We start from the raw sequence: 16097 nt of genomic DNA, 5'->3' as shown, positions 1-16097 counted from the left end.
AACAGGAGTGAACAAGCATAACATGTTTAATTGTTGCCATGAGAAAGACTCTTCTCTCTAAAAGAGAAACTCATCTGTTGTGAGGATCGCTGAATCTAGTTTACTTGCTAATGGTAGCTGTGTTTCCACGCAAAGCGGAGATTGTAAGCAGCAATAAAAGCAGTGCCAGTGGCAGCTTGTATCACATGCTGGTTTCCCATCAATTTACTGTGAAAGACAGGTTTATCTACAATGCAGCTGCAGTTTACTGTGAGTACAAAACAAGCAGAGCTTTCAGTAACAACAACCAACTGTGATCAAAAGATGGCAGTAATGTAAAGGATGCATGCAAACAGGCAACGGAGCTTTGCCTGTTTGCATGCATGTCTGAAATGAAAAGATAATGGCTGCTTCACTTTTGGTGCATTTTATGCACATTTAAACAGATTTGACTGTTTAAAATAAATTCATGTGGCCTCATAATCATAGAACTTTGGTTTTCTCATCTGCACGAGATTTGTTAAGATTAAGAAAATGCCAACTGAAAACCACTTAATACACAATGTTTTGTTGAGGACTGCTTGTATGTACACGTACTTTTAAATGCACACATTAATTCTGCGTTAGTGCTCAAGCTGGTTGCACAGATATCGATATTTCTCCCTCTCTTTCTTATTTTATTTATTTTTCCATTTAAAGAGATAACCAGCAGATTGACCTCTACATACACATACATACACTCTACATATGCTTCTTCTCACATTGTCATTACAGTCTATTCTAAAGTCATATTCTAAATTGCTGCTTAACTGCCTCCACAGCTGTCTGAGTGTGCACTCACCTACACACACACACTCAGTCTAGAGCTCTTGTTGGAACCCACACTTATACCGCAAAACACTGTACTCATGACCTTGTATGATAGATGATGTCCAACCATCAGTTATCACCTGTCAAGAATGGTGATTTGTCATCTGTATAATTCAGCTCCTGATGTTAAACACAGTTTGCCTGAGTGTATTATGCTCTCCCCTTAACATTCAGCTCTCGGCAGCCATCAGTGCAGCCCAGCATTCTGAGCTAACCCACTCAGTGACTGCAACTGTAACCAAAGTGACAACAAGAGAGAAGATGTCAGCTGTCCGCCAGACCCGAGAGTCACCACCTCCACAGAAGAAGAGACAAGTAGTTGTGGATTCTGAGCTCAGGAAAAGGTGTGTTTATGTTCCTACACTTGAAAACGTGAGCGTTGGAGCATTATTCATTTCAAGATGCCTTCTAACTTTTATTAAATGTTCAGATACATGCATCCCTTTTTACTCTCTTATCTCAGCAGGTAGGTGATGAAATATTGCGAATACTCATAGTATCTAGGTTTGGTGGTTATAATAGTAAGCAGCTTTAAACTGAACTTTTGCCAATAGTCAAGTAGAAGTTTCTGAAAATACTCCTGAACCTTGTAGTAAGTAGAAAAGCAAGCTTAGAAGTTTTGTAGTGGTAGTTTAACAGTGAACCTTTTTGGTCATTTTTGAGGCATTTTGTTAAATGTAAGTTAAAATAAAATTTAAGGGTTTTCTACAGCACTGAGTAATTCTCAGCTACAATGCGTGAGCACAGTCAGGTGAACATTACTTTGGATCCCAGGCAGGCGGGGCACGTAGCGTGCTGGTCCTTGTTGTGCAAAGAGAAACCAAACCCCTGAGGACAGGGCAAAACAGAAGAGTTCTGCTTTGCTTACTTTGGTTTGGTATTCATATCAAAATGCAAAGCAAAAACACTGCACAAGAAGACTCGAATATAGTGCTCCGTGGGTAGCCTATGCACCAGCTGAGCAGTGGTGGCTAACACCAACTTTAAGCTAGCAGACAACAGAGCTAACTAGCAGTTGCTACCTAGCCTGACCTGGCAGAGGTGTTCTTAGCAAGGTGAAGAACTTATGAAGAACACATACCCCCTTTGATCACAGGGGGTTTGTGTGCAGGTGCGACTATGCATATATCATGACTGGTCATCTCAAGACAAGACATGTAAAGTGTCCACACTTTAATTCTCAGCTTTTCAGCACAGACATTTGTGTGGCCTGCATGGTCATTGCAGTGGGATTGTAATTAGAGCTGTCAGCTGTCAGTCAGCCAGAAATGTTACATGTTACAGTTCTGAATTGTTTTTCCACTCGGCACATCAATTCCAATGTGTTGGCAGTTCTTATTTCCAAGGCCTCCTTTCAGGACAATGAATTTTATGTTGCTGACAAAGGTTTTTATCCACAGAAGACATCTGCAAATAACAACATTCCATAATTGAATGGTATTTCATAATTTCCACTGAATTTAAAATATTACAGGATAATAGTAAACTCCCTCTATGATATTTCATAACTAACTGTTTGCGTGTGAAGCTGAAATGAGGTCCTATATGATTACATGAAAATACATTACTACAGTGCTGCTATGTGACATCTTGTATGCAATCTTGTAAATGTAGTGTTAATAGAACTTCACCATCACATTATCTTATGTGCTTCAACACAGTGTGATGCCTTATAATACAAAACACGTTTGTGTTTGTCTGCATCTATTGCCAGGTTTGATGTGGATTTCACTGAAGTCCACAGCTATATGACTCGTGGTGAAGCCATTCTGCAGAGCCCTGAATTCTCTGTGACACGCAAAGACAGCAGTATTCAGGAGCTGCATGACAAAGTCCAGGTAAAAATTGTGTGTCTATGTCTTATGTGCATATGTGGATCTGTGTCATTTATATATGATCTAAGTGTGCAATAGGAACTTGTTATTTCAGCATTTCAGTCATACCTGAGGGGACATTTTGAACTGGGCTTACAAGGCAATGATAACGTAGCTCATATGAGATGCAGCAAAGTGTCAGTAATGAGTGTGATGACATTTTGCAGACATTTTGGACCCTTTACTTATATGTGTCAGCTGACGACATTTGTATTCTACAGAAGAAAATGCATGATATGAGTTTACACCCATATCTAAGTGCTTTGTATAAGGATGAAATAAAACAAGAGGAAACAGGGTAAAAAGCCTGTTTTTCTTTGATAGTTAAAAAATACCCAAACAAACATATATTTTGTAATTTTGGTTAGTATGTTAATCTGGTTCAAACTTTACATTTTACCAGTAGGCATTTGGATTTGAAAGCTACACAAAGTATCCAAGTTTGTTGTTTACATTGTTTTAATTTGATATTTTTAGCAACTAAGTGTAAAGAAAAACATTTTATAAACACAACACTGACAACAGTTTAACCTTTGCAGGGCCGCTTGCAAACACTTGATAAACATGATGTATTAAGACCATAGTCGCCTTTTTTGTTCTTTACTAATTCCTGAGAAATAAATCAGTGCACATTAATTATCCTTATTCTTTCATCTATCACTTAGAACTACACTACCAGTCAAAAGTTTTAGAACACCCTAATTTTTACAGTTTATTGTAATTCAAGTCATTCAAGTCCAATGAACAGCTTGAAATTGTGCAAAGGTAACTGGTGAACTACCAGAAATTAAAAATAAAGGTAAGGTTACCCAAAACTGAAAAATAATGAATTTCAGAATTATTCAAAAAGGCCTTTTTCAGTGCTCTGCTGCCATCTAGAAGGCAAATGAGGAGCTGGGAGCGTGGCTCACTAAGGTGTATAAGTCCGGCCTGCCTGGAAGATTTAAAGCCTGGATCTACCAGTATTCCATCCTCCCCCGAATCCTGTGGCCTCTGCTTGTCTACACAGTTCCAATAACTGTGTGGAATCCCTTGAAAGGAAGATCAGTGGCTTTCTTCGTAAGTGGCTGGGTCTTCTCCTCAGCCTCACCAGTAGTGCATTGTATGGGGCAAGCAACATCTTGCAGTTACCCTTCAGTGGTCTCACAGAAGAGTTCAAGGTGGCACGCACAAGAGAAGCCCCACAGTATAGAGATTCCAAAGACTGCAAGGTGACATCAGCAATCATGAACATCATCATGCTCCAAAGAAGGCAATCTCTTTCATTAAGGCTAGAGAGAAACCCCAGGTGCGCCCACATTTAACAACCGGCCTCCTCAACACAGCCTCTGATTGGGAGCTACAGGCTGACCTGGGTAAACAGCTAAACTTCCCACAGTACATTGTAAAAACATCCCTCCGGCCAGACATGATCATTATTTCTGAGCCCTCAAAACATCTGCTCATGCTGGAACTCACAGTGCCCTGGGAAGAGCGGATCAAGGAGGCCAACGAGAGGAAACATGCCAAGTACCAGGAACTAGTGCAGGAGTGCAGGGGAAGGGGCTGGAAGACATTCTATGAGCCCGTAGAAGTGGGTTATAGGGGCTTTGCAGGACAATCACCCTGCAAAGTCCTTGGCCGGCTGGGTGTGGCTGGGGCAGCCAAGAAGAGGACCATCCAGGCTGTGAGTGAAGCGGCAGAGAAAGCCACAAGATGGCTGTGAATTAAGAGGGCTGATCCGTGGGTAGCTACTGGTACGCAAGTCAGGGCCTGATCACTCCTGGCTGGGTCGCCTGGGCAAGGGTGTATGATGTTGCGAGACCCGAAACACCTGATGACCCCAGGATACATAACTGAAGATGCGTGCCAGTGCATCCAGGAGATGTTTCTTGCATAGTTCAGGGAAAATGGGTTAACAATTTAAAGCTGTTCTGCAGCAATGGAGGTTGATCAAGCCTTGAAAGCTGGTGCTACTAATTCCTACAGGTGTTCCAACTTTGTGGATTACTTCCAACCCCCTCTGTCTGCAAAAGCAGTGTTGGAACACACAGTGGTACCATACCCTGGTGAGCATCAGTTGAACAACATTGTACTGCAAAAAGTAGTGTTGGCACAAACATGTGAGAAAAAACAATGGAAGAGAGACAGACCATCATAGCATTTAGAAATGTCAGTCTGTCCTACAGAGAAACTGCAAAGAAAGTCAAGGTGTCAGTGATTCCAGTTTCCTTCAGCATCAAAGGCTCAGAAACTGTGAGAGGAAGAGGTCTGCAGACCCAAAGACACGACTGAATCAGAGGACAAGTTTCTGAGAGTTAACAGCTTGTGATAGGCGGCTCACAGGACAACAGCTTCAAGCAGCTTAATAGTGGTCATATTAAGCAAGTCTCCGTTTCAGCTGTGAAGAGAAAACTTCAAGCTGCAGGTTTGACAGGACGAGTTGCAGCAAGAAAGCCAGACGTCAGAATAAGACAAAGAGGCTTGTCTGGGCCATGAAACACCACCATTGTACTTAGAGATGGCACGATACCACTTTTTTATGTCCGATACCGATACCGATATCATAAATTTGGATATCTGCCGATACCGATATGAATCCGATATTGTGTGTTTTTTAATCAATAAAACTGTTTTTTTAATATCTTGCTGCTGGGCGATCGTGGCTCAAGAGTTAAGAGTTCACCTTGTAATCGGAAGGTTGCCGGTTCGAGCCCTGGCTTGGACAGTCTCGGTTGTTGTGTCCTTGGGCAAGACACTTCACCCGTTGCCTACTGGTGGTGGTCAGAGGGACCGGTGGCGCCAGTGTCCGGCAGCCTCACCTCTGTCAGTGCGCCCCAGGGTGGCTGTGGCTACAACGTAGCTTGCCATCACCAGTGTGTGAATGTGTGTGTGAATGGGTGGATGACTGGATATGTAAAGCGCTTTGGGGTCCTTAGGGACTAGTAAAAGCGCTATATAAATACAGGCCATTTACCATTTTGTATAAGTTCATACTCAAGTTTAAATAAACAACAACACTAAAGCTATTCTGTTATACCTGTGTGTAAAAAATACACTGCACCCAAAATATTTCATAGTTCAGCAACACTGATCAATCTAATAAACCTTACCTAACTTAAAACCTAACTTAAACCTACTCCATCCTCCCTATTCTGGTATTTTAAAGAGTACTTAGGTTGCTTAATATTTCTGCTAACTAATAGGGTTGCAAACTCCCAGCAAAAAAAAAAATAGGGAACCACCCCCCACCCTCCACCTCATGATGCTTAATCGATGTAATCAACTTTAATTTGATGCAGGGTGAAAAAAAATGCACAGAAACAAATTATTTTTCAAGAATAATTAAATAGATTCAACATCTTTCTTCAACAGAATTGCAGACTGCACAGATGGTACTTTCCCAAAGGAAAAAGTAGTATAGCTTACTAGGGTATATTAGACTTAAGAGTTACTATATACAGTAATGGACTTCTATACATTTTACATCAGATTAAAACTTTGGGTGTAAGATTCAGATAATTATTTATTAAAAGCTACATATTTTAAATGAGAATAAGAAAGAAAAGTATGTCTTTGTGCCCCCTTTTCCCTGTTCATGCCCTATCGGCCCCCCTGGCTAAACTTTGCTAGATCCGCCCCTGCACAGTTACCAGCCGTCAGCTACGTAGAAAAGGATCCTGGTCTAGAAAGTAATATTAAATAAATTCTAACAACAGCTTATCAAGCTTAAACGTGCTGCTGTTGTTCAGCCGCTGGTTTCCTCTTTCTGGTGCAAAGTGGGCCAAAAACAAAGAAGAGAGACGGACTCGCGACAGAAAAGCCGATCAGCTGATCACTGATCAGTTTCATGACTGAAGTAGCAGCAGGAGAGGGAGGGGGAGAGAAGAGGCACTCGCTCCATATATCGGTTGTTAAGCTTAACGCGGGAACGCTTTACAAACATTCAGAGATGAACTTACACACTTGCTTCACTTCTCTCTGGGATAACTTCCTCGGAGATGAAATGCTGGTTTGGTAGCGAGGCTCCAAATACACACAGCCGCTCTATCACGTGACACATACTGCTGCAACGTGCTACGGTTATGAGCCGAGTTACGCCATGTCGCAAGTTTTGTGAGATGCTTTTTTGATATTTAATAGATCGGATTACATTTTTTATTTCTCGGCGATATCCGATCCAGTAATTTAGGTCAGTATCGGACCGATACCAATACGTAATATCGGATCGGTCCATCTCTAATTGTACTCATGAAGACTGGAAGAAGGTATTATGGACTGATGAATCAAAATTTCAAATCTTCGGTTCATGATGCAGGATCTTTGTACACCGTTGAGTAGGCGAAAGGATGGTTCCACAGTGTGTGACATCCTGAAGAGGAAATGTGATGGTCTGGAGCTGTTTTGCTGGATCCAGGGTCGGTGACTTGTACAGAGTGAGAGACCCCCTGAACCAAAACGACTACCACAGCATTCAGCAGCACCATGCAATATCCTCTGGTATGAGGCTAATTGGTCAGGGGTTCATCCTACAGCAAGATAATGACCCAAAACATAAATCCAAGCTGTGCCAGAGCTACCTCAGGAAAAAAGAACAAGATGGTGAGCTTGAAAACATGGAGTGTCCAGCACAGTCTCCAGACTTAAACCCCGCCGAGCTGGTTTGGGATGAACTGGACAGAAGAGTGAAAGCAAAGCAACCTACAAGGTCCACATTTATGGGAACTTCTTTCTACAATAGAAATCAAATATTCTCCCATATCTGTAGCAGAATGCCACGGGTGTGTTCAGCTGTTATATCTGCCAAAGGTGGCTACTGATGAGTCGTTTAGAATACATTTTGGTCTATAAGCTGATTCCGTTTTTAAGCTCCAATTACTTATTTGTACTATGCTTTCATTTCAGAGTGCAATGTGACATTAAACTGCATAATTTAAAAAAAAAAAACTGGAAAAAATGGGGTTTTCTAAAACTGATAGTGTGTACATATTTAGAAATTATTTGTGATTGTTTCATTTTTTTTTATTTATTTTTTTGGTTGGTTTAAAGGCTCTCTGTGTATGTACAGCCTAAAAGTTCAGTGGTGATCTGTCTATTATCGATACAGCATATGTGATATGCTAAAACTCACAGGTCACTTTTAGCCACTAAATGCTGCACAATGCTTACCAGCAAGTGCTTTGTGTTAGCTCTGCGACACACTGGCGACCTGTCCAGGGTGTACCCCTGCCTCTCATCTTATGGTAGCTGGGATAGGCTCCAGCCCAACCTTCATAAGGATAAACAGAATTCAATTCAATTCAATTTTATTTATATAGCGCCAAATCACAACAACAGTCGCCTCAAGGGGCTTTATATTGTAAGGTAGACCCTACAATAATACATAGAAAAACCCAACAATCATATGACCTTCTATGAGCGAGCACTTTGATGACAGTGGGAAGGAAACACTCCCTTTTGACAGGAAGAAACCTCCGGCACAACCAAGCTCAGGGAGGGGTGGGGCCATCTGCTGCAACTGGTTAGGGTGAGAGAAGGAAGACAGGATAAAGACATGCTGTGGAATAGAGACAGAGATTAATAGCGAGTACGATTTGTAAGGGCTCTGTGTGCGGGCAGGCGGAGATGAGCATCAAACCCAGGACTCAGAGACTGAATTGCAATTGAAAAACCTCAGCTTTATTGCTGGCGATGAACAAAACGTTAACTGAGCACAGAAACACAGGCAAATCTGAGGGTACGACGCGACACTGACACAAGGAAACACGGGGCTTAAATACACTGAGGAAGTCATGAAGGAATGGGAAACAGGAGGGAGACACATCTTGGAGAGATAGGGCTAACGAGACAGGGGGAGCAAAGCTAGACACACTGACATGAGACAACCTTCACAATAAAACAGGAAACAAGAAACAGAGATGCAGACTTGACACTGAACTAAACCTATACTAAACACGAGACACAACCTAAGAACTAATCCCTCACCAAGAATAAACTGAAACATAGATTTATAATAATAATCAACAAAGCACAAGAGAATCAGAAAAAAATCCATAATGTAAAAATAAACCAAAACATAAGAAACTCAAAATGCTGGGTCAAAATGACCCAGAACCGTGACACGATTCAATGCAGAGAGGTCTATTAACACATAGTGAGTGAAAAAGGTGACTGAAAAGGAAAAACTCAATGCATCATGGGAGTACCCCAGCAGCCTATGCCTATTGCAGCATAACTAAGGGAGGATTCAGGGTCACCTGATCCAGGCCTAACTATATGCTTTAGCAAAAAGGAAAGTTTGAAGCCTAATCTTAAAAGTAGAGATAGTGTCTGTCTCCCGAATCCAAACTGGAAGCTGGTTCCACAGAAGAGGGGCCTGAAAACTGAAGGCTCTGCCTCCCATTCTACTTTTAAATACTCTAGGAACAACAAGTAAGCCTGCAGTGTGAGAGCGAAGTGCTCTAATAGGGTGATATGGAACTACAAGGTCATTAAGATAAGATGGGCCTGATTATTTAAGACCTTGTATGTGAGGAACAGGATTTTGAATTCTGGATTTAACAGGGAGCCAATGAAGGGAAGCCAAAACAGGAGAAATCTGCTCTCTCTTTCTAGTCCCTGTCAGGACTCTTGCTGCAGCATTTTGGATTAACTGAAGGCTTTTCAGGGAGTTTTTAGGACTTCCTGATAATAATGAATTACAGTAGTCCAGCCTGGAAGTAATAAGACAGGATATTTCTAATTTTAGAGATGTTGCACATATGGGAGAAGGCAGTCTTACATATTTGTTTAATATGTGCATTGAAGGACATATCCTGGTCAAAAATGACTCCAAGGTTCCTCACAGTGTTACTGGAGGCCAAGGTAATGCCATCCACAGTAAGAATCTGGATAGATACCATATTTCTAAGATTTTCAGTACAAAAACCTCAGTTTTATCTGAATTAAGGAGCAGAAAGTTAGCGGCCATCCAGGTCTTATTGTCTTTAAGACATTCCTGCAGTTTAACTAATTGGTGTGTGTTATCTGGCTTCATGGACAGATAGAGCTGCGTATCATCTGCATAGCAGTGAAAATGTATGCTATGCCTGGTGATACTGTCTAAGGGAAGCATGTATAATGTAAACAGAATTGGTCCTAGCACTGAACCCTGTGGAACTCCATAATTGACCTTAATGTGTGAAGAGGACTCTCCATTTACATGAACAAATTGGAGTCTATTAGATAGATATGATACAAACCACTGCAGTGCAGTACCTGTAATACCTACAGCATGTTCTAATCACTCTAATAGGATATTATGGTCGACAGTATCGAACGCTGCACTGAGGTCTAGCAGGACAAGCACAGAGATGAGTCCACTGTCAGAGGCCATAAGAAGATCATTTGTAACCTTCACTAAAGCTGTTTCTGTGCTGTGATGAGCTCTGAAACCTGACTGAAACTCTTCAAATAAGCCATTCCTCTGCAGATGATCTGTTAGCTGTTTGACAACTACTCTTTCAAGGATTTTTGAGATAAACTGAAGGAGATTGGTTTATAATTAGCTAAGACAGCTGGGTCTGGAGATGCTTTTTAAGTAAAGGTTTAACTACAGCCAGCTTGAAGGCCTGTGGTACATAGCTGATTATTAGAGATAGGTTGATCATATTTAAGATTGAAGCATTAATTAATGGCAGGACTTTTGTAGGAATGGGGTCTAAAAGACACGTTGATGGTTTGGAGGAAGTAATTATTGAAGTAAACTCAGAAAGATCAATTGGAGAAAAAGAGTCTAAATGAATATCAATGGTACTAAAAGTAGCTGTAGATAATATTACATCTGTGAGATGATTATGGGTAATTTTTTTTCTAATGATTAAAATTTTATTTGTGAAGAAGTTCATGAAGTCATTACTAGTTAACGCTAAAGGGATGGTTGGCTCAACAGCAACAGGTAGGGTTTGAACCTGCACCACCTGGTCTCAAGGCAGCTGCTCATCTCACTGAGGCAAACTGGTTCTCGGGTGACTGAAAAGAGATGAAGAAACTGAAAATTGTCCTGAAAAGAGGTGAAGAAGCTGAAATTTCTGATGAAAAGAGCAGAAGAGGCTGAGATTTGTGCTGATATGAGGTGAAAAAGCTGAAAATTCTGCTGAAGAGAGGTGAACTTTTTGAACTTTCTGCTGAAAAGAGATGAAGAAACAGAAAATTGTGCTGAAAAGAGGTGAAGAAACTGAAAATAATGCTGAAAAGAGCAGAGGAGGCTGAGAGTTGTGTTGAAAAGAGGTGGAAAAAGCTGATCTTTCAGCTGAAAAGAGGTGAACTTGTTGAACTTTCTGCTAAAAAGAGATGAAGATACTGAAAATTCTGCTGTAAACAGGCCGAGAAGCTCAAAATTCTGCTGAAAAGGGGTAAAGAAGCAGAACTTTGCGCTGAAAAGAGGTGAATCAGCAGAATTTCTGCTGAAAAGAGGTAAAGAAGTTGAAGTTTCAGCTGAAAACAGCTGAAGAATCTGGAATTTGTGCTGCATTCACACAATAATCGACCTCTGTTGGAGTAGTGTTCAGGTAGCTGCTCTACTCTATGTTGGTACAGGCCATTGAAGACGATATCAGTGGGTGGATTATTTTCTTAAACTTAGTTACAGCGCTTTCAGAAAGACATCTACTGTGATGAAGTCTACTCCCCACTGCTGTGTAATCAATTATTGCAAATGTAAATGTTATCAGGAAATGATCAGACAAGAGAGGGTTTTCATTAAATACTGTTAAATGTTTAGATCTTGTTTTAACATATGGCATAGAAACTGGAGTGTGATTAAAGTGGTGGGTGGGTTCTTTTACATTTTGAGAGAAGCCAGTTGAGTCTAATAACAGATTAAATGCCGTGTTGAGGCTGTCATTTTTAGCATCTACATTAATGTTAAAATCACCCACAATAATTCTTTTATCTGAGCTGAGCACTAAATCAGATAAAAAGTCTGAGAAATCAGAGAGAAACTCTGTGTAAGGCCCAGGTGGACGATAGATAATAACAAATAAGACTGTTTTTTGAGTTTTACAGCTGGGGTGGACAAGGCTAAGCATCGGACTTTCAAATGAATTAAAAGTCTGTCTTGGTCTTTGGTTGATTAATAGGCTGGTGTGAAAGATTGCTGCCACACCGCCCCCTCGGCCTGTGCTTCGAGGTTTTTGGTAGTTAGAATGACTTGGGGGTGTTGATTCATTTAAACTAACATACGTAATCATCCTGCTGTAACCAGGTTTCTGTAAGGCAGAGTAAGTCAATTTGATGATCAATTATTAAGTCATGTACTAACAGAGACTTGAAGGAGAGCGACCTAATATTTAATAATCCACATTTCACTGTTTTACTCTTTGGTTCAGATGTGTATACTGTATTGTTCTTTTTTTGTGATTTTTTTTATGATTAAGTTGTTTATTGCTGGTTTTTACTGTTTATTGCTGGTTTTTAGAATGAAATAAATGGACTACTACTATTAAATAATGATAATGATAATTATTATTATTATTGTTATTATTATACTTATTATATGCTGATACAAACGATAACATAATGTTGTGTCACAACACATTCATAAAAATGTGTATTTGAGTGTTTTAAACACAGATAACATCGCTGGGTTTAGCTACAGTAGCTTCCACCAAGTTAACATTAGGTTAGCTAACTTATGTAGTTTTTTTTTTTGTTTTGTTTTTTATGATAGTAATGAATTAATCAATAAAAACATACTTCATTCATGAAGAATCATTTTTGTGTGTCATAATATAAGGCAACAAATGCTACTTTACAGTGTTTTCACATTACATGTTATGATTTTGAGTTACGCTAATCGCAGATTCTTTTTTTAGCCAAAACCTTTATTAACAGTAATCGCAATATTGACTCTCACCCGCAGCAGAACTCATAATGTCTTCAAATGTATTTTTCCAAAATTTCCAACACACTGATTTTATTTTAGATATGATGTTGCTGTTACCTGACATGTTCTGTAATAACTGAATTGAGACCAAAAATATTGTGGTATAAAAACTAGTACTTGATATGTTTTATTTCTCATATATTTAGTAACAATAGGCCTTAATTTAAGTTATATTTTCATTAGTAGATCAGCTTCAAAGCAGTCTGGGAGATTACTTTTAAAATATATATGCTTTTCTAAATAACTGGACAATCGTGCACAGGTTTTTGTAACTGTGACAGCAGAATAAGATCCACAGCTGGTTCATACTGCTTTGTAGATTGGACATTGATTTGTCCATCATCCATCCTCTCTACCTCTCTGTCTGTTTGCCACAGGCGATTGAAAGAGAGCGGCCAGAAAAGTACCGAAAGCTTCAGGAGGCCACACGCACAGCACAGGCCCTAGTCGAGCAGGGTAACTTGCATACTTACATACTCATTCACATGCATACACAGACATGCATGCTCCCCTTGTCTGTTCCCATGGCAACACTTCCACCTGTCCCACCCACTCTCCTTGTCTCCATAGAAACACTCACTCACAGGGAGAAACGGACAGAAAGAGAGACTTCTCATCTGTCCTTCACTCTGTCCTTGTGACAGAGAAACACTAAATGTCCTTTTGTTTTTTTCCCTAACCTTAAAACAAAACATTCCTGAACTTTATACAACTTACTGACCAGAGCTATATCTGTGTATTTTCTTCTTAAAGTTGCCAAAATTGTAAGGAAAATGCATTTGTGGGTTGAGCAGCAGAGTTGAGTGGTTACGCCCTTGAAAAACTTGCCAAATCTTCTCTGCCAGTGGCACACAGCTTAATCTACTCATGTTTTGATCTTCTGGTACCCCACATGCTTGTGACAAATGCTGGTTGAAGAAAGGAATGCCATCCCTCAGATTCTGCAACCACTGGCATCCTCCTCCAAGGTGACACTTACTGCCATAGAGACTGCCTCCAGACTAGTACCAACCTACAAATGTGTTTTCCTTACAAATGTGGCACAGTTTTGAAGGAGAAATAAGCAGGCTTTCCATGCTGTAAGATTTATTACAAAGAAGAGTCGTTACAACAAAGAAATAATTAACCAATATGCATTTTCTTATTTTTTTGTGCCAAGTTTATATAAAATGGGATGCAAGCAGTACTGGTTAACATGTTGCCTTGAATTAAGTAATTCAAAATCTCTGAGTGCTCAGGTAGAGTAGAAAATGCTACACAAGAACTAGTCCATTTGCCATAATAAGCACTCAAATTTTATTTAAACTAATTTCATCAGATGTCTGACAAAAACAATTTTCTTGCTGTCAGATGATGAAATGGTAAATGGACTGATTCTTATATGGCGCTTTTCTACTCTCCCGAAATACTCAAAGCACTGTATACAACGTGCCTCATTCACACCTACTCATACAAGCACTTCTAAACTCAAGTGCAATCTAACCAACATTCACACTCCAATAGACGCATCGGAGAGCAACTTGGGGTTAGTATCTTGCCCGAGGATATTTTGCATGCAGACTGGGATTGACAAGGATCAAACCACCAACCTTCCAATCAGTAGCTGACCTGCTCTACCACCTGAGCCACAACCACCTAATGAAGTGAAGATGAAGTCAATAAAATTGGTTTTACTGTCTTCTTCATAAGTGACTGTAATTCAATTGATCTGTTCCTGACAGTTATTGCCTAATAAATGCAGGTTATTCATGAAAAACAGAAAAAACATAGCACCAACTAGAATTGTAATTGGGGTGTAACAGGACAGGAATGAAAAAAACAAATAAACACATTTACTGTAGGCTGCTGTATTCAGATGCAAACTGCTATGGAAAGTACAGTTACCTGGTATGACATTATGGAGTATAATGAAGACATGATTCCATGTCAGAGTTGCAAGCCTGATGCTGTCATTTCCAGGTGCAAATATACTATAGCCAACATGGTTCAGTTTACCCTTTTGGAGATGAAACTCTGTCTACTCGACTCTGTATGAACAGATTTAATTCATTAAATGTAAATATCTGTTTACATTAAAAATACCAGTTAGTAGCACAGAGCTGTGTTTCTGTTAGCAGCAGACTGTTACAGGCCAGAGGCTCACCTCTCACCTGCACTCTTGTGTGCAGTTATCATGCTTATGTGAACTGTTATGCGGTATTTACTATATGTCTGTGTGTGTGACAGCCAACTTTTTCTCTTTCTGATCCTCCCACTACTGCCACCTAACCCTGCCCTACCCCCTTACTCCAGAGGGGAGTCGTGCCGATGACATTGCCCAGGCAGCAGAACAGCTTAACCAGCGCTGGGCAGGATTCTGCGCCCTGCTGGGAGAAAGACTGGCATGGCTGTCCTATCAAACAAAGGTACACACATCTGCATGCACATTATACCCAAGCCTTCAGTGTATGGGAAAACATTCAGTTTAACTTGGTATAGAACCATATGTTACATATTCTTCACAATACAATAAGGAGAGGACATATAAAAAATCACAGGTGTGTTTTGGTACAGTTACAAGGTGTGAGTAAACGCGACCCTGTCTGGTCATTTTCTGTACTACAGACTAAAAAGATAATAATGTGTGGGTGTTTGGTTATTTTGTCCTCTGCGTGTCCTGCAGGTACTGGCCTTCTACAGCTTGTATGAGCAGTGTGAGCAGGCAGTGGACAGCAGTGAGAACTGGCTCAAAGTTCAGCCCCCGCTGGCATCTGAACCAGAACCACTCAAAGTGCAACTGGACCGATGTCAGGTAAGCGAGTCCTTACTTTGGTCATTATCTGCCACTTAAATCCAAAGCCACATTGGTAAACAGCATATGCGGTTACTTTACTGCAGTGTGTCATCGTAGAGTTTGATGTTTTTCACCTCATGTTTTTAAGTGTTTTTTGTTTTGTGTTAGAAATCTCAGAAGTTTCTATTTCTTTCCATTTTGACATATTCATTTATTTGGCTTTGTTTGACTTTCTGTATTTCATGCACCTGTTTTGCATAGCACTTTGCTGTGAGTACTTTTCTGTTCTTTTTATGGTTAATATATTTGCACTTATTTAAAAAATCTGTTTAATAATTCAGTTGACTCAGAACACAAATAAAGTGTACTCATACTTTTTATACATTATTACACTTTCTGAAAATGTCATCCTGTCTTTGACAGTAAATAAACCTCCATCAGAATTAACAGAATTGTCACGTTTAAAAGGTTTTTTTGTATGAAAGTAATGCAGTAAGGGCTACAAAATGAACCGCCTGCCTTTACTTTTGTATTTTGCCAGACAAAGCCCCTGCTCTTAACCAGATGTGTTTAGAAATGCCTGAGCTTCTTAAAAAGCAGGAACTCGGATTGCAACACAAAATATGGGCTTTGTGTGGCAGTTTTTTGACAACATCTACACAATAGAAGAAGCAAAACCAAACTGAATAAATAAAAG

At 40.1% G+C, this 16097-nt stretch overlaps 1 protein-coding gene across 5 annotated transcripts in view; it reads left to right on the top strand.

The window, feature by feature from the left end:
- Positions 1 to 16097, top strand: part of dmd (dystrophin) — a 251416-nt gene that overhangs the window by 75971 nt on the left and 159348 nt on the right. For 3 of the 5 annotated variants that reach the window (XM_063467774.2, XM_063467773.2, XM_063467772.2), the window contains 6 exons: positions 1024 to 1193; positions 1280 to 1315; positions 2564 to 2687; positions 13005 to 13083; positions 14920 to 15032; positions 15290 to 15418. In XM_063467774.2, the coding sequence (XP_063323844.1) occupies positions 1024 to 1193; positions 1280 to 1315; positions 2564 to 2687; positions 13005 to 13083; positions 14920 to 15032; positions 15290 to 15418 (651 nt within the window). The remainder of the gene's footprint in view (positions 1 to 1023; positions 1194 to 1279; positions 1316 to 2563; positions 2688 to 13004; positions 13084 to 14919; positions 15033 to 15289; positions 15419 to 16097) is intronic. The other 2 variants (XM_063467782.1, XM_063467775.2) reach the window with 1 other exon arrangement.

This window comes from Pelmatolapia mariae, linkage group LG23 (genome assembly GCF_036321145.2).
Source record: "Pelmatolapia mariae isolate MD_Pm_ZW linkage group LG23, Pm_UMD_F_2, whole genome shotgun sequence".
Taxonomy (NCBI): Eukaryota; Metazoa; Chordata; class Actinopteri; order Cichliformes; family Cichlidae; genus Pelmatolapia; species Pelmatolapia mariae.
This window is presented reverse-complemented; position numbering and strand designations above follow the sequence as displayed.